Source organism: Lissotriton vulgaris, chromosome 3_1 (genome assembly GCF_964263255.1).
Source record: "Lissotriton vulgaris chromosome 3_1, aLisVul1.2, whole genome shotgun sequence".
NCBI lineage: Eukaryota > Metazoa > Chordata > Amphibia > Caudata > Salamandridae > Lissotriton > Lissotriton vulgaris.
In genome coordinates this window covers 1,559,128,562-1,559,152,743 of record NC_141689.1, presented here as the reverse complement: position 1 = coordinate 1,559,152,743, position 24,182 = coordinate 1,559,128,562, and the positions used below count along the sequence as shown (strand labels likewise).

General features: G+C 46.3%; 1 protein-coding gene across 1 annotated transcript in view; it reads right to left on the bottom strand.

Moving 5' to 3' along the window:
• The window catches only part of CENPE (centromere protein E), a 1,817,274-nt gene that overhangs the window by 1,328,146 nt on the left and 464,946 nt on the right, over nt 1–24,182 (bottom strand). Inside the window, exons 19-20 of the mRNA XM_086962044.1 lie at nt 19,055–19,129; nt 9,789–9,929 (exon numbers count right to left, since the gene is read on the bottom strand). Coding sequence (XP_086818170.1) covers nt 9,789–9,929; nt 19,055–19,129 — 216 coding nt within the window. The remainder of the gene's footprint in view (nt 1–9,788; nt 9,930–19,054; nt 19,130–24,182) is intronic.

The following is a 24,182-nucleotide window of genomic DNA, read 5'->3' as shown; positions in this document are numbered from 1 at the left end:
ACGGGGGCGTCCCAAGAAATGGTCCAGGGTCTGGGCTCAGTGGAATTCGTACCGCGGAGATATTTGCTCCCCTCCGCTTGACTATGAGGCTCCTCTCCCCTCTTCCCCAAGATTGACGTTCCGTTTCCTGTTTTCCGTATTACCTTTGTTTTTTCCCCTTCATGCTCGCCCCCCCTCACCAGATGCGTTCATCTATTTATCTGTTTCAGCCCCCCTCTACCCCCCTCCTACGACCCTTGCCAGTATGATACCATGTGTTTGTGTGTTGTTCTTCTCGACAAAATCATAAAATTAAACCTTTTTTATCCTATTTGATATGGTGCTATGTTCCACATGACAATGTATGCTCAAGGGATTGCTTTAACGGCGTACTGTCTCCTAATTTCTTCTTTATCCTTCCGTCTGTCATAGCGGCCGGCCCTGCGGGGTCGTAGGCAGACGCTGTGTACTGTGCTTTTATAAATAAAGGTTTTTAAAAAAAAAAACAGTTTCTAAACAAACGGTGTTGTTTCTCATGTTTCTAGTGCATGTGTTTCCGGGGTCCCGCGCATGGACGGGAATATTCTAATGCTTATGACTATTGATGAGGATCCCCTGGAAGAGAAAAGGGGTGTACTCACCCCAGGAAAGGGACCCATTGGTCCCTTTCCTTTCCCTACCTGCAACACCCCTAAATTTAGTATTTAGGGGCACCCTGAACCTTCCTTCCTCAGATCCAGATTCTAAAACTACAAAGAGCAAGGAGAAGGAAGACCTGCCGTGCGGCTGTTAACAAGGACGACACCAACTGTCTTGGCCCCAGCCCTACAGGCCTGTCGAACCTCGAACCTATACCTGCTAAACCCCGGCGTCTCCTGTGGTCAGCAACCTCGAAAACCCGGGAGGACCGGACTGCCTTGCTCATCCAAAGACTGGGACTCCCACGAGCAGTGGTTCTGCTCATAGATCCACAACGCCAGGGGCCAGCCAGGAACCGCAAATCCAGCACACTCCGCACCCGCCGAGCCCGGCCCGTGCCTGAGTGGACAGAGACCTCGAGGACGTCCCCCCGGCAACTGTGACCAAGAATCCAGCACCCAAGGACCTCCCTCAACGCTCCTGACGCCTGCAACCTCTACTCCAGGGTTCCTCCAAACCGCGACCAGCAGAGGGTTAGATTTCCAGACGCCAAAAAATACCCTTGCACCAGGCGCCCTGCGGCTCCCTGTGCCCAATTCCTGGGTGCCTACCTAACCTACAGCTGCCCAACTTACCTCTCGAAGTGGTGGTCCCACCTGAAGAATCTCCGTAGCGAGCCTGCAGCCTTTGTTCATTGTGCAGCTTTCCCATTGAAATCAATTGGGCGCCCGACGGCCCAAAAGCACCCTGCACCCAGCCGCCCCAGTGTAGCTGGGAGTGCAACTTTTGTTTTGTTCGACTTCCCCACTTACACTGTGCAAGTGACCAGGAGCCCAGCTCCAACAGCTGTGTGGCATGCCTGCTAGCAGCCACCAACCAAAGGCCCCCTACCCGCCATAGGCTAACATTGGGCCTACTCTCTCTGCACCCGGCTGCCCCAGTGCCGCTGAGGGTGTAACTACTGTACGTACATGAACCTGGGAGACCCCAGAGTCTTACCCCAGGACCTTGGCTCTGCCAGTCGAGTACTTACCTGAAAGCCGATCACTTACATTTTCTCCATAGGGTAACGGACTGGTTTTCACTTGGAAATTGTCTAGTTTTGAAACTTTGAAATATTCACTAAAAATCATCTGAAAACGAAATTACTCACCTGTTACCAGGAGAGATCCCAGTGCTGGATCTTGGTGCTTAGCACTGACCCTAAAAAGTAATTACAACTGATTTTCCAATAGTAACAATTTATTCAATCAGAACATATATCCAAAAAATAGAATATATCAAAACAGTATGTATCCAAATCTCAAATGTCCAAAGGCAAATGTATCCTATTTCGATCCATCGTTTTTCAAAGGACAATCCACCAATCACAAGAGAAGAAAAAAGAAGCTCTTTTATTCACATATGCCAAATTTTCAGCAAGTCTTGATGCCAATTCTTGAAGCCATCACATGTTTTGTCTGTACAAATATGTATTCAGACTTTCTCACGGCAGTCTAAATAACTGGATCAGTGTTCCACGACGCATCGGATGCTTCTAAATAACTATGATCACATGTAAACCGCACAATCCAATAATCATGTGCGGAACGAACACTTCAGCCCCTAAGTCTAATCGGAGTTGGCGATAATCATATTAAGAGTATAAAGCACGTCAAAGAGACTTGGCGACCCCGTTCCGAAAAGAGTTGCCCCGCAGGGTGCTAATGAAACACCAATTTTTAAACACACTGATCAGGAAGAGTCAATTGCTAACAAAGGGGACCACACATCAATTCGTTGGTACCCTCAACTAGTACAAAAACTCCCCAAAACGGTATCAGAGGATACAATTAACTGGGCAATAGCCCAAGACTCTTCAGTAACAGTCCACGGGAACCAGACCTTGATACGTCGGTTCCCGTTAACACCAAAGCCCGCAGCGTCCTCCATCTTGTGAGTTGCAGCCTCCATGTGCCCCAGATTGCAGTGATCAGAGTCCAGGAAGTGGCAAAGAGGCAGACTAGTGGTGTCTCTTCCCAAAACAAAAGTTTTTAAAAAAACGATTTTCCCTCTGTCTTTGCCTGTGGTTGCGACAGTTTAAAATTGTAGTTTTACCCTGCCTGTGATTGGATATTTTATCATCTGTTTTGTGTTTTAAAAACTTGTGTTTTTTCCTGCCCATGATTGCTTCCATTTAAAGTGTTGAATAGTGGGATTTGCAGTCGAAACGCTGTAGTTTTTCCCTCTCATTGCTGTTGACTTTCAGCTTTCCCTCCAAATTTCTCCTTTGCTATGTGCTAAGACCTGTATGTTAAAACAGCGCACACCAGCCACCTTTTGTGTTCACAAGCCAGTGAAACCAGCCCACATGCTTCTACCTAACCTCCCCCCCAGCAACATGGATACTCTACATCAGAGGCTACTTCTGTGAGCTGTTTAAACTGTGTTTACTAGGGACTGAGCACTTAGTTTTTTGGCCAGGGGAGGGAGTAAAGTTGTATTCAAACAGTATTGTTAGATTTCAAGTTAGTGAGGCCTTTACCTGCAGAAGTCCAAATTGTGGATTGAGCCTGTCTGTTTCCGTGGAGATTCTGAACAGGAAAGGCAGCTTCCAACTCCCTGGCCAGTAAACCTTGTCTGAGGTCGCTGTGACCTTATATGGTCTGATAATGTTTGCTACATGTGTACACCGATTGGTGGTTGTATCTGATGTTTCTATTGGATTAGGGTTAGTGTCCTCATTGGTTGGGTATTTGAGTGTTCTGATTGGTTTCTGGGTCTGTGATCCAATCAATGTAGGTTTGGGGCTAGGGTTAGGATTTCTATTGGAACTAGGACTAGAGTTTCCTGTGTTATTGGTGGTTGGGACTAGCGTGGGACTAGGGCTAGACTTAATTGAAAGTAGCGATTAGGGCTTCTGGTGTGATTGGTTGCTGGACTGGTTGTGGGACTAAGAGTAGGGTTAGGCTGTCTATTGAAAATAGGGACAAGGGCTTCCTGTGCCATTGGTTGCTTGGACTTGGGGTGGGACTACTGGTAGGGCTAGGGCCTCTATTGGACGTAGAGATAAGGGTTTTTAAACTGATTGGGTGCTTGGACTAGGGCTAAGATTGGCTGTAAGGTCCTGATCTCCTATTGGTTCTAGAGTTTAAGGGCTAGTGTTGTGATTGGATAGTGTTAGGGCTAGGGTTCCCATTGGCTGACTGGGTCACCTGATTACTAGGGCTATAAAAGGCCAGGGATAGGGCGTCTCAGCCAAGGGCAGAGAGGACAGGGGCGGCTGCCTGTCTGAGCCTGTTCGCGACTGACCAGGGACAGAAATGCTGCCCAATATACATACCTCCTTTATGCATCTATATACTTTCAATGTACTTAAGAATCTATATATTTATCGCTTACTTCAAATTTTGCATTTCCAATGCACTTCCCTATTTCTCAGCCTATACTTCGCTCAATATATCCTCTACATCCACTCTTATTTAACCCCAAACCCCATACCACTACTATGATCCCCAAAATAACCCTTTCTAGACTCTCTCCTACTCTACCCCTCCTTGCATCATCTTATACCTCTTTTACTATACCGATCACCCAAAACAAACCTTTCTAAACTCTTCCCTCTTTTCTACCACTCCCCAACCCTTCTCAATCCAAATAACGGACTAACATTACTTTTATGTTTTACCATACTAATTCAACACTAATCCTGATGGGTTCCATAGTAGCGTGCTACTTGCGCTGCAAAACCCCATCAAGGGTAGCAAGCGCTATATAAATACAAACCTCTTTTCCTTCACTATCCCGCCACCTACCTATCTCTAACCAAATAACGGAACATATCCACTACTCAAATTACTTCATATTATACAATACTAATTTTCAACACTAATCCTTTATGAGATCCGGTATGGCATGATACTCGCCAGAAAAGCGCTTCAACATCCATCAGGGCTAACAAGTGCTATATGAATGCAAACCTTTCTTCCCCTTTTATCTCTCCGCTATCCTTCTCACTCCAAATAACTGACTAATATCCACCACTGAAATTACTTTCATATTTCACCATATAAATTCACCACTAATCCTTTATGGGCTTCCTGAATAGGATGTTTCAACACCCCATCAGGGGTAACAAGCGCTATATAAATACATACATTTTTTCCTCCTCTATCCTTCTGCTATCATTCCAAATCCAAATAACTGACTAACCTATCCACCACTTACAATGTACTTGCACGTTTCACTATACTAATTCAACACTAATCCTCTATAGAGTGCAACCCGCTAAAAAAGCAGTTCGACGCCTCGTCAGGGGGTAGTAAGCGCTATATAAATGCACTTACAATACAATATATAATTTTTAAAAAAATGTGTATACTCTGGGGTCTTCGCACATGGGCAGGAATATTCAGTGTTATGACTACTGATGAGGAACTCCTGGAAGGGAAGCAGTGCCTCAAGGGAACATGGTCTTGGATTTTCCTTGGGCGATGTCCACTCTCGCAGCTGGGAAGGCAGGTGCTGCAATGCTCACCAGGCCCCTCAAAGGTTGCTCTTTCTCAGAGATGTTTTCTGGCACTGTGGCATGGCTGAGTGTCTCCAGTCAACAACCATATGTCTTCTAGAGTTCTCTAAGCATGCATGAAGATTGGAGTGGTAGGTAACAAACAGTACAAAGACCTACTGCAAAGATCCTCATTGGAGGGGTGCATTGAGCATTGCAGCGGCCATCCAACAAGAAAAAGGATTGTGCATCCTGAAAGGGGTGCTTTAGGACCAGTGAGTAACTCTTAGAGTATTAGTGCAGCTGTTGAAGCTTCCCATGTTTATCGGAAGTGCACACTTGATTTATATGATATCAAAAGGTTACCCAAGCCTTACTCTTTACGATTCTCTTATAGCGCCATCTCCTTCCTGAGATGTGCCCAGGCCCCTTTCCAGTGACCTCTCTGAATTAACGAGCACCATTAGACATGTGTCCCACCCAACTCAGAGGAATGCAGCAATCCACAAATCTGTCTGGGGGATTCTTCTACCAACTCATGCTTCACACTCCGCCATCTGTCTCCCAAAATGGCATCCAGAATCTTTCATGCATTGTACCATTAACAGGCACATATATACCCAGAACATGCAAACAGACAAGCACTGCACAGCACTACAAACTAACTTGATATATTCCAAGGGTGAGTTAGGAACACAGCAGCTGAATTTTACACGTTAGCCTGTAGGCCTCACTCCAGTGACCGGTAAAAAGGCCTTTTCACTTCTAATGATCCCACCACAGTATACTGCCACCACTACATTCGAGCTTCTTAATTCCTAGCAAAGGTGCCCCTCCTTGTCAAACTAGACTGCAGGATTATGTCATAGCGCACACCCATGATCCATGTTTGCCCAAGATATCAAAAATTAGCATTAGGGATCCAGACACCGTAACGGGGACACACTGGGCAATGGAAAATGTTTGTTACCAAGTGAGGGACATTTCTGTCCCAACACCTACATATGCCACCTGGCGTGCTCGACCAGCAAGATGCAGTATGCCTACAGTCGTAGCAGCTTCGGAGTAAATGTCACTGAAATCCATGACCGAGGTTCAGATCAGATAATAGCCTGAATATCCTGGACTTTCTTCCCCAGGGAAAGTAATGAAACCAAACAGTGTTCAGAATGGCTGTGATGAAAGGGGGCGTCTGAGAAGGAGACCGATGTGACTTCAGCAAGTTAAAAGTAAGCCCCAAACATGACAGGAGGTTTGGTTGTAGTCAGGAGATGGCTTATTAGTGCCTCGGGTAAGCCGGCCTTCAACAGCCAGTTGTCAAGGTAAGGAAAGACTGGCAGCCCTGATGTCCAACGATGTGTTGCCACCACTGCCATCTCTTTCTTGAACACCAAAGGAGAACTGGTGAGACCAAATGGGAGCACAGTAAACTGAAAATGCTCCTATTCCACCACAAACCACAGGTACTGCCGATGGGCCTGCAGGACAAGTATATGGAAATAGGCATCCTGCAGGTCCCAAGCTATCATCCAGTCTTGAGGGCGGACCAGACCTGGGAAAATGTGAGCATTTTTAATTATTCCTTTCAGATGAAGGTGTTCATGGGGGAATAGGTCTTAAATAGGCCAAAGGCCTCCACCCTTCTTGGGCACCAGAAAGTAGAGGGCATAACTGTGAGAAGTTGGCCTGATATGTAGTGCTCATTATTCTAGTGATCACTGTGTATCATTCCAAACGACCCTTATTGACGATTGGTTGTAAGTCAACCTTATAGACCAGCTATCCTAGTAGCATGGACAAGAGCAGTCTTTAGGCTAAACTCTAGAGGGCGTGTTAAGCCAGCTGTTATACCATCACATATACCCCTTGAACACCAAGTGAAAGGACACCACACAAGTTGTTATGAAAATAAAAGGATATTTATTATAACACAACAGCCCTGGACTCTTTATGAGGACAGGGCGCTAAGCACAATACAAAGCTCTTAAAGAAATACTGAAAGTCGCATAATTTACGCAAATGCCCGAGGGGCACGGAAAACCATATACTACAAAAGTGGAAAGCGAAATTACTAGCAGGTAAGTACTACTCTCAGAGACTTTGGAATCGCTAGGCCTACAATGCTGAACCCTTAGATTAGAAGCAGGAGGTCTAGGAACGCTGTGTGCAGAGTGGGAACTCTCACACGTAATGCGGGACAAAGTCTATGGATACTAGTAAATGCAACAGTTAGTGTCCTCGGGCGAACCCGACTAGGTAGGTCAAAAACGAAAATGGATCAAGACACTTAGAGAGTTGGTCTACGCTGGAGCACCGTGGTACTCTGTTTACCTAGCCTAGGGGCTGCGGCTGCATAGGGTTCAAGTGTAGTCGGGTTTCTTCGTTGACGAACCAGGAAATTGAAGTGGAAGTTGCTGGCAGGCGACCAGTGAAGATGTTCCGGGCTGTTCCAAGGACTGGATCAGCTGAAGAAGAGTACCTGTAAGCAGAGGGGACCAAGTTCTGAATCACTAGCCAGTGATTAGATGGGCACCAGGAAGTCACCTCGACCAGGTGAGTGGGCGACGCTGGGCTCTGCAGTCTCTCGGACCAGGAGGCGTTGTCGGCGACCAGGATGAAGGTGCGAGCTGTCCCACGAAGGTATCTGCTGTCGGCGATGCTGGACCCAGGATCGGGGCAACAACTCTTGGCAAATGCAAGCCCACGCGGTGGACTCAAAATGGCGTCTGGAGTGGACCAGGAGGGTCCGGGGTGCTCCTCTGTTGGAGGGGCGCAAGGGCCAGTCTGGAGCAAACAGACCAGCGATGGAAGTGTCGTCGTTCATCGTCAGGAGGGCTACAAGCCAGCAGGCAAGTGGCCGGACAACGCGGTGAGCAGCAAAGAGCAGAAGGGCCCCACGCAGATCTCGTGGATGCTGGGGGGCTGGACTTCGGTGCTGGAGCTGCTCAGGGTTAGGGCTTCTCAAACCCCAAAGCACTCACTCGAGGATCCCTCGGCGGTCGTGCTGGATAAGCGTAGTGCAGTTCTGGAGATGGCCGGTCCCTCGAGGTCTCGTCACACCCACGAATCTCAGCTGGGCTGATGATGCAGGTAGAGGACAGAGGTGCCAGGGAAGCCGGTTCTCGTCGTGCTGGTCGGTCTGGTTCCGGAGGAAGGACGTGCAGCAAACCGCAGGTTACTTAGTTGGTGCCCGCTTGATGCAGGGTGACTACTCCTTAGTCACAAGGGAGAAATCTTGAGAAGAAGTCTTGAGTTCCTTTCGTAGAAAGTAGTTTCAGGATTTAAAGATGATCTAATTTGGAAGGGTCCCCGCTCCCACCTTTATTCTAAAGAAAGGGGCTGGCACGCGACTAGGTCCTGCCCATGGGTGGGACCAGGAAGGGGGGTGGTTACACCCCTCTCCCATGCCGGACTTTCCCCAGCTCAGGGGCTGGTGTGCCCCTGGAACTGGTTTAAACTGGCAGATGCATAGTGAGCACCGGGGTGCCACTTGCAGTCACCTTCCTATTCAGTCCTGCCTACCTAGGATACACAAAACCCTGTCTGGGATGGTGCTAGCACCGCCCCTGACAAGAAACCCTTTGTCCAAGCTCTCCTCGCTGGAAGGACTCCCAGCAGCAGGAGGTCAGACTTGTGTCTGTGGTGGCAGCATCCATTTTGTGATGCGGAGGCTCGAGTTAACTTTAACCGGGGTTCACAGTTACATATATGTTGTGTCCCTCTAGAAGGGTGGAATGCTAACCCCGTCGCCAGAATTGGCGAGGGGTTAGTATTCCAATTCGTATGACCCCTTACTCGACATGTTTTGATAAATCGATACCAAAGATAGCAAATAACCGCAAGGATTATAATGCACTTAAGAGTATATGGTACGCGTTATCACAGAACAGCTATTAGGACTTAGTTCCGCAAGCTGCAGACAGGCTCAGCTTATGCCAGAGCACCATCTCACATAATTCTAAGCACTCTGCCTTCAGGATTGTCAAGGTCTGCCATAGGAGTGACTGATAGGAATACATGTGTCCATTTTAGGGTTAGATATACGTATACTATATCTACAGCAAAGGGTGATTACACCACCTTGCCCCAGCTGTCGTGCAGCCAGTTGTGTCAGATTTAGATGGCCAGCCAGGGGTGGCATAATACATGCTGCAGCCCGTGGTAGGCCCTGGGTACACCTATGCCCTGGGTACAGGGACTGATAAGGTGGCCCAGTACCAATTGGTAAATGCACCTAAGGTACACGTGTCAATTTAGAGAGAGAACAGCTAGGCTGTGGGTCTGATTGGCAGGCCCACAGCCAGGGAAGTCGTAAACCAGTGAAGCAAAAAGCAAAAATCTGGGGTGATCATAGGATTGCAGACCCTACTCTCCTACAATAACCACCATGTTCTACTTCTGGCGAGGACACCCCCTCGATAGCCGCCTTTGCCAAAAGGGCTTGCACTTACTGCAGCAAAACTGAAAGAAGGCCATCCATCAGTTGTTTGCAGAGGGGAGGCAAGGACAGTGGAAGGTGCTGGGTTGACAAAAGGAAGGGTAGTTCTCTTTATAAACAATATCATTGGAATGCCACTACAAGACGGTACTACAACAACAATTGTTAAGGAAAACAAGTGTTTTTAACTTTATTCTAAGCCTTGCAAAAAGCTCTACAAGAAAATTACAATGGTTTAAGGCTTACCATGGAGATAGAAAGATCTATATTTTTAACTTTCTTCTGTAGATTTTCAACAAGCTTTTCCAACTCTGCAATTCGATTTTCCTGCTCTTTCAGTAGTTTTGCCTTGGCTCTCAATTCGTTTGACTTTGCGTCCAGATCAAGCTAAGAATTAAGAAATGTAGGTCAGGTCATTTTGTCTTTCAATTTTATAGAAATACAGTCAAGCCAAAAGAGAAATACATTATACAAAACTGTTCACTAATTGTTCATTTTATTTTTCAAATGTAGAATTTAGTGATGACCTTGTGACTGAAATACAACCATGTACATCTGTCAAACACAGGACTGTTAAAACTGATATGCTTTTTAGTGTCTAGCATCAGCTGATGAGGTCCTAAAGAACCACATACGTAATGCAAAACCATGATTGAGAAACTTCGAGTTCTTCTGCATTAACTTACACTTGGTGCAAGCCATGCATCAATATTGTAACTTAACAAAAAGCTTGGGATTCTAAGTTGAGAAATATTAAAGACCATTTGCAGACAGACAGAAATCCGGACTAACCAATAGATCTTTACAAGGTACTTTTGGTTACATACAGTAATCATTGTTGCCTTTCTTTTAAAAACATCCCTTAAAAGTGTCTTTGTACAGAGCTTCATGAGATGAGGAGAAGGCACATGATTTTTTACAATATTTATATTCAATTTAAGGTTTTTTTTCTAGAAGATAATAAACATGTAGCACCTTTGCGGACATAAATGGTCAAAAGCATGAGCGAAAAGCACTCGATTTGATCAGTAAGCAAACATTCCAGGAGGGTACCTCCACTGGTGAAGTCCAGTGTCATAGCAAAATAGATTGCTTTAGTGGTGGACTGGTATTGATTAGTCACACAAGCACTGAGGCCTTGTTATAAAGTGGCTTGAAATTTCTCCAGTCACATTCATGGCTCCTCTAAATATAAGCAGCTACATTAACAGTATTGAAGGGTTAGAAGAGAAATGAACAGAAATACAGGGTTTGGTTGTAGTGGCCTTAAAGCTATATGCATGGCAAGCCCTTTAAACAGCAAGAACCAAACCATCATGGTCCTGATTATTATAGTATTATAGCAATCAATATAAGCAGTTAAACTAATAGGTCTGTTCAAATGCCTACTAGTGGCTGGGGAAGTTGCAGAAAAAGAACAAGTTTGCTGCCTTTGGGTCATGCCCTTTCTGGTGAACAACAGCAGATTCCTCACCTCTAAAATATCCCCAGGTGTTAGACTGGACAGAGTTCTTCCACCAATGCCTGTGCCACAGAAATGGAGCACAGTGACAAAAAAGCACTACTCATGAGCAGACGGCAGTTTGTGTCCTTTTTCACACCTTCACATGCTGAGTGTAGAACATACTGGCCAAGTCCGTGAGCATATTCTTAACCTGGTCCATATTTGGAAGTAAAGGGAGCACTAAACCGAACAGGGAGGTGGGAGGATAGTGAAGAATCTGTGGTTAGAGAGTCACCAAAGGTAAGCAACTTGTTCTTCTGATGGCTACTTCTAACAGTAGATTCCTTATGTTAAGAATGGATACCGAAGAGGTACCTCCCAAAGGTGGAGGACATGAGGGGAGTCTACTCCAACAAAAAAAAAAAGTCTTGCAGAACTGAGCTGATGACTACACCTTGCCAGACCTCGCTATCAAGGCAGTAGTGTTTCATAAAATTATGCACTTATGCCCATGTCGCAGCCTGGCAGATATCTATAAAACGCACTGCTCGCACCTATACTATCGCAGAGGCTTGGGCCAGATGGAATGAGCCAGAGGCCTCAGTGCACTGCTGCTTGGCCAGTGTGCAGCAGATCCTGATACAGAGGACTACCCATAGGGACACATTTTGCACAGCCTTCCCTTTCTTTGCCCCAGAAAAACTCACAAAGAGCTGATCATCCGCACAATGTTTTTTTGCAGGCGGTGGTGTACAAGCTCAGAGAACTCTTAGAATGAAGTCCATGTGGGACAAGAAAAAGCACTGGCATACTAATTAATAAACTGGTAACGTGCAATCAAGTCAGCCTTCGGTAGGAAGGCTATCCTGGTCATCAGCACCAGTTTGTACAGAAAGTACTGCTTGCAGTTTACAAAAACTACGTACTGATAATCAAAATGAAGAAGACTGCTTTTTAGGCTCAAGTGTCAAAATAAAAGTCATGCATCAGTTCAGAAGGTGTGCACAAGCAATATTAAGACCACGTTTAGATCCCACTAAGGCATACAACGTTTTTTGGAGGTGGAGTGTGTGAGAAGTTGGCCTGGTATATGATGTTCACTATTCTAGTGAGCACCTTGCACCAGTCCAAACAACCCTTATGGTGATGGTTGTAAAGTCAACCTTATAGACCAGCTATCCTAGTGGTAGCGTGGACAGTGAGGGTGTGTAAAGCCAGCTGTTTTACCATATGTAACCCCTTGAATATCAAATGAAAGGACACCACACAGGATATATATAAAATATATATGTATTTATTTACTAACACACTCCTCTGAGCTCTTTATGAGATCAGAGGCCAAAGCACATAACAAGATACTTAGTTAGAATACTTTAAGTTGCACAATTTACAGTTAGGCCCTAGGGGCGAAGCAAACCATATATTGAGAAAGTGGTATAAGTACAACGTCACGAGAAAAGGAAAGGCCTAGGGAATCGCTAGGGCTAAACTATCTGAACCTTAGGTTAGGAGTAGGAGGCCCACAGGCGGCGCGTGCAGGGTCTTTACACCAACGCGTGAGTCAATGCAAAGGGAAGTTAGGAAAAGAAGGATTCAGGACACTTCCGGTCTCGCTAGAAGGAAACAACTAAAAACCTAGACACTTGGATAGTCAATACCCTTGGGAGCACCGAAGTACTCGTGTTACCTCACCCACAGGAAGTGGGTGTATAGATGTGAAGATGTGTTGGGTTTCGCCGTTGAAGTCTATGGAGCCTTGAAGAAAGATGCTGCAGGCGACCAGGAGGAAGATGTCCGGGTGGATCCAAGGGTGTATCGAGGATGAAGAGGACCTGAAAGCAGAGGGGACAGAGTCTGGGTCACTAGCCAGTGACCGGGTGGAACCAGACGACGTCGAGGAGCAAGCAGGTGCTGTCGTGAAGCTTGTGTCTTCAGCCACGCGGACCAGGAGGCGTCGAAGATGACCAGGTGCTGGAGGCGAGCTGTCCCACGAAGGTTCTCGCAGATGGAGGGGTTGACTGCCGGATTGGAGTCAACAAGCCTTGGCAAAGGCAACCCACACAGGGTTCAAAAGAAGGCTTCTGGTGCAGACCAGCAAGGTCTGAGGGGCCTCACCTTTGCAGGGAGGCTAGGGCCAGTCTGGAGCAACCAGACCAGCGAGGCGATTCAAAAGGATTGTCGTCACAGAGGCTACTAGCCAACGGGCCAGCAACCGGACAGCGCGTCAAGCAGAACACAAGCAGAAGGACCCCACGCAGAACTTGTGGAGTGTGGAGGGCTGATCTTCGGTGCAGGTGGAGCTCGGATTCGGGGCTTCTCAATCCCCAGTGCACAGCTTCGAGGATACCTCAGGAGCTGCACAGGTAGCAAGTCGTAGACTTTTCAAGATGTCCGGTCCCACGTGTCTTGTCGCCTCCACGGATCTCAGCTATGCTGCAGACGTGAAGAGAGGGATAGAGAGGTCTAGAAGTCTGGGTCTTGTCAGGCTCTGTGCTCGGGTTCCGGTGGGAACGAAGACAAAGCAAGCCGTTGATTTGCTGGATTGTGCCTGGTTGCCCAGGGTGGTCACTACTTGGCCACAAGGGAGATTCTTCAGTCTTCAGCTTCAGCAGAACGTCGAAGGTCCAGAGTTTCATTTCAAGTTTCAGTTCAGGATCTAATCTAAAGTCTCAGGACTCAGCTCCTACCTTTATACAACTAAAAGGGGCTGGATTACTTTCTAGGTCCCTCCTATGGGTGGGACCAGGAAGGGGGTAGTTACACCGCCTTTCCTTTGTCCAGTTTTGCGCCAGAGCTGGGGCTGGAGTGCCCCAGCAACCAGTTTGAACTGGGGTATGCATGGAGCACCTAGTGTGCCCCAGGCAGTGTCTCAATCTATTCAGCCCTCCCTGTCCCAATACACAAAGTCCTGTCTTGGGTGGTGCTCGCACCTCCCCAGGCAGGAAACCTATTGTCCATGCCTCCCTGACTGGAAGGACTCCCAGCAGCAGGAGGTCAGACTTGTGTCTGTGGCAGCAGCATCCATTTTGTGATGCTGGGGCTCTGGTTAACTTTAACCGGGTACAGTAGTTTTAACATGTCTTCTCCCTCTAGAAGGGTGGAATGCTACCCCCATCGCCAAAATTGGCGAGGGGGTAGTATTCCAAAGCGTTTGACACCTTACACGACATGTTTGGATAAAGCCAAACCAAGGTTAGCATTTAACCGCGAGGTTCATAATGTACTTAAGAGTATATTGTATATCGATATCATAGAACAGCTATAAGGACATGGTTCCGAAAGCTGCAGACAGGCTCAGCTCATGCTAGAGCACCATCTCACACATAACCAAGCACTCTGCCTTCAGGATCGTTAAGGCCTGCCATAGGAGTGACTTATAGGTTACTGCGTGTCTATATATAAGGGTAGATATTGGAATACTATACCTAAGCAAGGGGTGATTAAACGACCATGCCCCAGCTGAGTGATCAGACAGTTGCATAATACATGCTGCAGCCCCTGGTAGACCTTGGATGCACCTATGCCCTGGGTACCTATAGTACACTATACAGGGGCTCATAAGGTGACCCAATATCCAATTGGAGATGTACCTAGAGTACATGGAGTCCATTTTACGGTGAGAGCATATAGTTGGCCTGGGATCCTGCTAATCAGGGCCCCAGGCTAAGTCAAAAACCAGCTAAACACAAGGCAAAAATCTGGGGTAACCAGTCAGGTATCCACCTTCCTACAGAATGGATGTGGGTTTGGGATGAGTAACATCTGAATCAAACCTTTTATAAAACTCACCACAAATAGTGACTTAAAGGTGGGTTGTCAAGCAAACACCGAAATGGCAAACGGGTAAATAGTCTTGAGAGGGCTAACAGAACAAGAAAAAAGAGAACATCAAAGTTATGCATTGTAATTTTTACATATTTTACCAGTTTCCCACTTGCATCTGCTTCTTGGAAGGACACCTGGCTAAAAGATTGACCTCCACCTCGGCTGGCAGGTCAGATGCATAGAGGTGCAACTACTCAATATCCATGTATAAGAGTAAGCTGTAGAGACTCATGTAGTACGATGGTCTGCTGCTGAGACCGTAGATCTCGCCAAATTGGAAGCTAGGAGGACAGACTCTCGCTCAGCTCTATATATCGCAGTCTACAGGGCCATCCCGCAGCGATGCGCATGACTTAAGCCTGGTCTGTCTTGACCTCCCTCAACCAAGGTAAAATGAATAGGAGTCCATCCTTTCATTCCAACCATGTGTCTCCCAACAAGTGTATGAGTGAAAAATGTATCACACAGAATTGTTGATACTGCCCATTCAATGGTGGCAAAAAGATGTAGTCAGAGTGTGCCCCATTCATCAAACAAATCCTACGTCACTTCGAGACATATGTAACTCAAATCTGCAAGGTGCCTGCTCAGTTTCTCCATTCTGGCATTCAGGGACGCTCAGCTAAGTGGTGTTAGCACCAAGGAAAATGCCCTGCTGGTCCAGCCACCCTACAAGCGCCTCCCTGAACAGGATCCAGGACTACATTCCGTTCTGTTTGTTACAGTACTCATGGTGTGTGTGTGTTGTCTGTGAGGACTTTCCCAACCAGCATTGATGGTTTTTAGCTTCAGATGATTTGCCCAAAGCTCCTAAAAATGAATATGGAGCCAGCACCTACAAGGTGTAAGATGCAGAGACACCTAAGCTCCACTGCAGCTAGATGGCCACCCTCTAACCCCTCCTCACACAGCAGCCTACTGTGATTCAAAGGCCACCTGCATGGCCCACATCTGAAACTTGTCACTCGTGTAGAAGACACACAAAGCCAGGAGGCCAAGAAGACGCAGTCATCCTCACCCAGTAACGATACCGAAGCATCGGGATCATAAACTGAAAGTCCCAGGCTCACTGCACTGGAGGAAAGGAATTAAACGTCATTGTATCAAGGATTTTCCCCTGATTAAGGACTTTGAGTCAGTGATCTTGGCTCATTGATTGCTACTACCAATTCTTTAAGGAGTTCAGCTGTCATCTGGGGTTGGAATATGACTGATTACGGGCAGCTCGCCTTTAGCAGCCTGCCAAAGAGGTATGGGAAATCCATTTCTCAGGGCATCTGACTCCACAGAAGGATGACTACCACTGTAATCACTTTCGTGAACATTAGAGGGGCCAAAATAAGGTCAAATAAAGTGCAATGACTTTAAAATCTTCCTGGCCTACCTTGAACTACATTTAACACTTGCACAACTGCAGGACGAGAATTTGGAAATTTGCATTATGTAAGTCCAGAGCTGACAGAATTTGAGCTTAAGTAAGCATTTTGAACCGATCCTTCCTCAGAAAATCAGTCACTCACCAATGATTTAAAACAATTATAAAAGTGCAGAATTCATAAATGTTTGAGGAGAATAAAAGTTTAGACAATGAGGCAAATACAATTCTAGAATTGCACACATCTAAAACAGTGTAGTATGGATTTTTTCTAACGGGCAGTAGCAAAACCAAAGTCAATGTCCTTCAGAGAAAATTAAGACCGGTCTACATAATCTAACTTTGTGAGCCTTCACAATGGGTAAAAATATATCTTAAAATAATAAGCCTAGAGGCATTCAATTCCTGGAGGCCCGAAACAGGCTGTATTCTTCCGTTTTCCTTCAGAACAAGAAAGTAATGCAAATAAGCTTTCTTTCACCCTCGCCCTTGGACAACTACTGTCAACTTCCTGCATCAGGACAGCTGAATGTTTCTCCTAGAGCTACTACACTAGTGCAGGAGGAATGTAGGTGGTGATAGAAAGAAAGGTCAGGGCGTAGCCTCTTTCATGAATCTTTAGGCGACCCACTTGTCCAACGTGATGAATCTCCAGCCATTCAGGTAGTGCCGTATTCAGTCTCCTGCCAGCCAGCCATGAATCTTGACAGGTAAACTAAGGTAGTTTGACCACCACTTCAGCAGGGCAGGAGGAGTTGGAAGACTGCTGCCGCAGCTCATTTGAAAGTTGTCTAATGGTGCTGTGACCCAAATGGACTGGATCGTCAGTAGGTTAGGGTTGAGAGGACTAGCATTAGTCTGTCAGCTAGCTGCCTGAAGCAGGCTCTGAATTTTCTATATTGCTGCGATCATCATTTTGCTGCGGCACAACGGTTTTTGGATCGTTGCAGCATCAATTCATCTTTTGCAAAATGTCTAGATCAATTTTAGGACATAACCATAAGGAATGCCTTCAGGACCCCAGAAAACCTGGTTGATCGCATCAAAATGTGCCTTCTGGTGCCAGTAGGTGTACTGATGCAGTCTGTACGGTCCAGGTCAAACCAAAGAACATACTTGCAGTTGCATCCTGACTATCACGTGCTGTTTGAGTCAAAGAAGCTCTGGGGTCCTCCAGGACAGTCAAGAGGTCACAAGCCAGATTATACATGGGTGAACCTTTGCATCGTGTGAACTCTCTGAAGACCAAATTATAAGGCAAAAAGTTTATGGCCTAAAGCATCAGACCTTGCTTTCCAAAGAAGTAGAACAGAAGGTATTTAGTTTAGATTCAGCTGAGAATGAAAAACAACTATGTTTTGTAGTGGTGTGTGAGCAAAGAGAAAAAGATAAGTGAGTTGGTATGTGCTTAGGGTTTTTTTTCCCCCCGCACAGATTCTTGCATGCCATACTTCGAATCCACATTAAAAAAGTAGAATTACCTCTGAGAGTTACTTTCACAAAATATGTATTTAATAGATTCAATTATTGCTGGTTAGTGTCAACTTTTTTTCTTTTAATAGCAGCATTGAAGTGTGCATTGCTCCACAGAAACGTGATACTCTGGAATAGGAAACTCAGTTTAGAAATACATGAAGACTCAGAATGGGGATGGGCTCTGAAGAGTCAACCATCAACCCTCTTAAGTATCATTTATATTTTCTTGTACATAGATTAGAAGGATCTTTTTGTGGTGTTACTCTAAAGAATTCCTTCCAGAAGAAAAAAAACTGGTCTCCTGTTTTTCCCTTTCAGAGAGGAAAGCATTAGTTTTGGCTCTTCCTTAAAGTGATTCTTGGAGCACATTTATTACCATAAGATACTGCATGACTTAATCAAGCGCCAAAGGTAATCCACATATTGATTTCACTGACATTTGTTTGTGGCAGTTGGAGCAGAGTTTTAAATACTTTTTATGGGGGCGTCTGCCACTAGACGACAGCCATTGGTCAATGCTGAAGAGGATTTGAAGAAAACCTCTAGAGCTTGCACCAGAGGTTTCCATTTTTCAAGATCCTGGGTGAAAGCGAACTGGAATTGCTTGTAACCTGCACCCTTCTCCGCCCATCTGCGACGTCTGTGTGCCGTGAGGAGCACTTTTTAACCATTGTTTCCAACCACGAAAACGTTAACTTTTTTCTCTGTCGACTTCAGGGTAATCCACAAACCCTAGCTACTTTTAGAATGCTCATTATATTGTTGGAAAAGGACACAGATTTGATAGGCATCAAAAAGGGGCGAGCACTAGAGTGAAAAGGCTTCAGCAGTTAATGGACCAAGTCTGGATATTTTGATGACAAAATAATTTGTGGGCAAAATAAAGAAATCCAACTTACAAAAACTTCTAAAAGCAGGGTAAATTGAAACAGGGAGTCTGTGCATGTTCCTCACCAAGCTGTGTAATGCAGCTTGGTGGGGAACATGCACCAGCCAAACAGTAATGCTCACTTAGGGAGTGCAAACCACTCCTCCCCCTGCTCCGGCCAGCCCCGCTCCACCACCGACTACACTCGGAAAAATAAAATGATAATAATGATACGCTTTCACTTTATTTTTCCTTTTGAGCAGTGACGAGAGGCTTTTCTGCCTTAGCAGAGGAGCAGCCACTGAATTTATGGATCCAGTCAGATGCCTAGGATGAAGATGCATGTAAGTAATCTACATTCGTGTGTGTCCATTAGAAAATTGTCACTAATAGGGTATAACAGATTCTTAAAAACTAAAAAGAGTTTAACTAAATTAGAAAGCACAGTTCCATAGAAATTATATGTATAAACATATTGCCTTAAGATATTAATGCATTCTGGAAAGTAACGGCAAAAGTCTCACCTCAGTTTCTTTGTTGTACACTTCTGCATTCTCAACTATCTCCTTTAAGGTGGCAATTTCATGCATTAGTTGCATCTGTTGAGCAATTAAACAGGCAATAGTACAGAAAGCATTAGCTAGCATCCCTGGATTAAAAAACCTCCACCATGAAAATAAACATAATTAAATGGGCCAATTGTCTAACTTTTGAAGTCAGAGTGAAGTGTGTGAGGTATTAGACTATACAGGAGGAACATATGGGTGTTTTGGCTTGATTCACAAAGCCTTAGCAAGTCCGAAATCTCATTACATTACTCCTGCCTTAAAGAAGATTTAACTTTTTAGGGATTATCAATGGATCTCAATAATACATTGTGATAGAAGTAGTTTCTCTGAGAACTGCAATGAATAAAAACTTGAAGTGTAAATTCACTTTAGGTGAAAAATATCACATGCAAAAAAAAATCTAACAAAAATGCTTTGCGCAAGTAACTTTGTAGTCTTCTTGGGGAATTTATTTTTCTCATGGTGAAACCCCTTCCATTTTACCCCTATCAAATACCTGGGTGAACTACAATTCCAAACCTGGAAAGGCACTAACTCCTTACTTTAACTTTTGACAGTTATCGGCAAGAGAGCTGTGAATCCTCAGACAATTATGAGCTTGTGGATGCTTAGTTACTTGAGCATGGTGTATCCACCTTATTCACATACCTACCTGAAACCATAACTTGCCAACAGGTGAAATGCACAACACAGGCAGACGTTTGGCATCCATTAGTGACACTTACGAAAATCAAGTTCTTCAAGTCCTAATTCAGTGAATGATTATGAATTTATTCTCATAACTTTTGTTTTATAAACAAGCCAGAAAAACTCACCCCAGTTATACTTGTATAGGCTTTGTGAATCAGCCAGTCCTGCACACACTTATGACCAACAAGATAGACAAACGTGCTATTAACACAACAAGAATCGAGTACTGCTCCTTGAATTGCAGTTGAGAAAGACAAGTATATTTATATAATGTTAAATCAAAAAAAAGTACAGATCACCCCCACACCTCATAGTCTTTCCACCAGTAGCCACATGCATGCACAGCTTAGGAGCAGACAGAGAAGCAATCACCAAATTAGCAGGTACTATGTTAAACTTTGAAATAAATCAAGGATAGGAGGATGCAAGATTAAGTATGAAGGGAATGGAAAAGTAAGTTATTATTCTCTGGTAACCAACTTCCAAACGAAACCCACTCCTTTAATGGATTCCACAGCAGTGCTATCTTCGTTACTAATTTGGCAAACTATCTAAGGTTTTTTCAACTAAGCAATTTTTTTAGGACAGATTATATAAAACGACCATTGCCATGAAAATACATATACTAGTACAAAGCAACGGTTCTTAGGGGGACTGACAGTCTTGCAGCCATTGAATGAAAGTTACTACATCACAGTGAACAAGTTACTTACCTTTGGCAAGGTCTTACCTAGTAGAGGCTATCTAGCTACAGATTCCTTACCTTAAAATATTCCTCAGTCATCAAACTGAGTCTGGAAAATCGGGAGTAGTATCGCGGCACGTCAGTAGGTGGCTTCAATCAGCTCTGCGTTGTTCGCGTTCGTGACATGCGGAGCGCCTATACACATGCCACACCAGCACACCAACAGTTTCTTTTCAAGACATTTCAGTGCCAGAAGGTCAAAGTCATGACTGACGGCTGATGGGTCACTGTGCAGACACTAAGGAACTACAAGGGTCACCATAATTAGAGAAATCTGTTCACAGAGCGGGGAGGATCAGTAAGGAATATGCAGCTAGAAAGAGTCTCTACAAGATACAGCCTTACAAAGGTAAGTAACTTGTTTATCTGATAGAGACTTCTAGCCACAGGTTCCTTACCTTAGAATAGGAGCCAAGCATTATTTCCCCAGGGTGGGTCTGAAAACAGATTTAAACCAAGAAGTCCTGGAGGACTGAATGGGCAAAGTGCCCATCACAACTGACCTCAGTGTCCAGGCAGTAATAATTGGTAAATGTGTGCAGAGATGCCTACATCGCAGCCAGATAGATGTCCTGTGCAGGAACTTAAACAGCTAAGATAGTGGTTGCAGCCTTGGCTCTGGCAGAATGAGCACGCAAGCCCTCAGGGGGTTGCTTCTTGGCCAATCCGTAGCAGATCTTATGCAGAGGAAAATCAATCTTGAGATAGTCCGTTTCTGAATGTTCTTTCCTTTCTGTGCCCAGACAAACTCAGAAGAGCTGATTGCCCACCCGCAACTCTTTGGTGCAATCAATGTATGCTCTTTTTGGGTTCAAGAGGTAAAGTCTCTCCTCCTCTTTGGAAGGATGAGGCGGAGCAACAAAGGTTGGCAGTCTGATGGTCTGGCCTACATGAAAGAGTGTTACCACTTTAGGTAGGAAAGAGGCACATGTTCTCAGAATCAGTGTATCTGGGGAAAAAGGTTATGTAAGGAGGGTGCACAGAAAGCGCCTGCAACTCGCAAACCCCCCTAGCCGAAGTAATGGCAACCAGAAAAGCAGTTTAATGGTCAGAAGTTGTAGAGGGCATTTGTGCAGAGACTCGAAGGGCGAGTGAATCAAGAATATCAAGGCTAGGTTCAAGTCACATTGGGGTATGATGAAAGGTTTTGGAGAGAACATGTGTTGTAGTCTTTTTAGACAATGAGTCACAACAGGTGATTTAAATAAGGAGGGCTGGTCGGGCAACCACAAGAACACAAATAAGGGCAAAGGAAAGTCTTGCTGGGCTAACGAAAGAACAAATAACACTTCAGATGAAAGCGCAGAAAGGGGCCAACATTTTTGGTAATACACCAAGTCACAAATTTGCACCAACGGCAGGCGCATAGTTTCTTAGATGAGGGACACCAGAAAGACACTGTTGACTTCTGCAGGGAGGTAAAAAACTGTCAACCTCTGCCGCTCAAACTCCATGCATGATGGAGCGTGTGCAGGTTTGGGTACAGGACCCTACCCTCCTGCGACAAGTTATCCAAAGGGAAAGCCTGATTAGAGGACCGATGTTCATGCTCAGGAGTTCGGGATACCATACTCTCCATGCAAAATCCAGAACCACAAGAATGACTTTGGCTTGGTTCTTCTTGATCTTCTTGAGAACTTTGGGCAAGAGTGTTGAATAAAAGGCATACAGGAGGCCTGAGCTCCACTCCAGACGAAAAGCATCTCAGAGCGAGTCACCTTGGAAACAGTGCACCAACATTCTGACATTGCATGTCCTCCACGGTGGGGAACAGATCGTAGCAAGGTTTCACCCAATCGCTGAAGAGAATTTGCACCACCCCCAGTTGGAGAAGCCATTTGTGATCTTCTAGACATCAATGGCTGAGTTTGTCCGCTCTGGCGTTCAGACAGCCTGCCAAATGTTAAACCACCAGGAATATGTCCTGACACTCCAGACAAGTCCAGAGACATAGGGCCTCTTGACACAGGGTCCACGGCCCTGCACTGAATAGAATAGCAAGCCTATCATTCATCTGCAGGAAAACATGACGCAAAAAAATGTAACAGCCGAAATCAGCTGTTGAACAGATTCTGCAAGGAGGCCTGGCCTACTTGAGTGTCTGCTCTGGTGTCTGACTCCAGACAGTAGTGCCTGATAAATGTATGGACGAAACGCCAGGTTGCCGACCTACAGATTTCAGACATGGGCACATTCTGAAGAAAAGCTGCAGTAGCTGCTTTTCCTCTGGTAGAGTGCGCTTTGGGAGAAAACCCAAGGGGCTTCTGCGCCAATTGATGCGCAAGCATGATACATGAAACTATCCATCGGGAGATGGAACGTTTTGAAGCTGCAAACCCAGTTCTGATCGACCCATAGTTAACGAATAGTTGATCAGATTTTCTTATAGACCTAGACCTGTGCCCTCCCTGCTCCCGCCTCCCAGCTGCTCCGCCCTCTCTCGCACTTCGCCATATATGGCGACCGTGCGAACGCGCAGCGTCACGCGCAGCGGGAGCGCAGATTGTGCGCCGAAGGCGCGCCAAAGGTAAGCCCGTCTGCGCCCATCCGCGCCTGGACCGCGCCCAGTGCCAGAACCCCTGGCCCCCGCAGACCCCAGCCCACCCGCCGGACGTACGACGCCGCCACCCTCAACGCACTCAACGTCGGCCGAGTCCCGGGCTGCTACCGAGCCACCCCGAGACGCACCCCCGGACCCTTCTGCTGCAACGCCTGCAAGTTCACCTGCATCCGGACCTGCACCACTCCAGCAGTGCCCAAGACCTCGACGAGCAACAGCAGCAGCCACCTGAGATGCATCCTGCTCAACACCCGCTCCGTCCACAGGCACGCCATCGAGATCTGGAACCTGCTCGGCACCACAGCCCCAGACGTCGCCTTCTTCACGGAAACCTGGATGAACGCCTCCTCCGCGCCTGACATCGCCATCGCCATCCTAGACGGCTACAAGATCATCCGAAGGGACCGCATCAACCACACCGGAGGAGGCATCGCCATCGTCCACAGGAACACCATCCGCATCACGACCAACACCGATGACACCCTCGCTACCGCCGAGCACCTGCACTTCCAAGTCCACATCAACCCCAAGACCACCCTCAGAGGCACCCTCATCTACAGACCCCCTGGACAACGCACACAATTCGGCGAAGACATCGCCGACTTAATTAGCCCGCACGCCCACTGCTCCGCTGACTACATCCTCCTAGGGGACCTCAACTTCCACCTGGAGAACAACAACGACCGCAACACCACCACCCTGCTGGACAACCTCGCCAACCTGGGACTCAAGCAACTGGTGACCACCCCCACCCACTACGCCGGACACACACTCTACCCAGTCTTCTCATCCAGCAAGGACATCGCCTTCAGCCACGCCACCGGACTCCACTGGACGGACCACAGCTGCGTCCACTTCAGCTTCGCAAGGACCACGATCCACCACCACCAGCAACAGGCTGCACGCAGGAACTGGAACAAGATCACAGCCGACCAGCTCGCGTCCTCCCTGAGCACGAACCCTCCCACCAGCACAACGAACCCCAGCCAGGCGGCCACCAACCTCACGAAGTGGATCAACGACTGCGCAGACGAGCTCGCCCCCCTGAGGACCCCGCCCAGCAGACCCGGCAGCAAGAAAGCCCCATG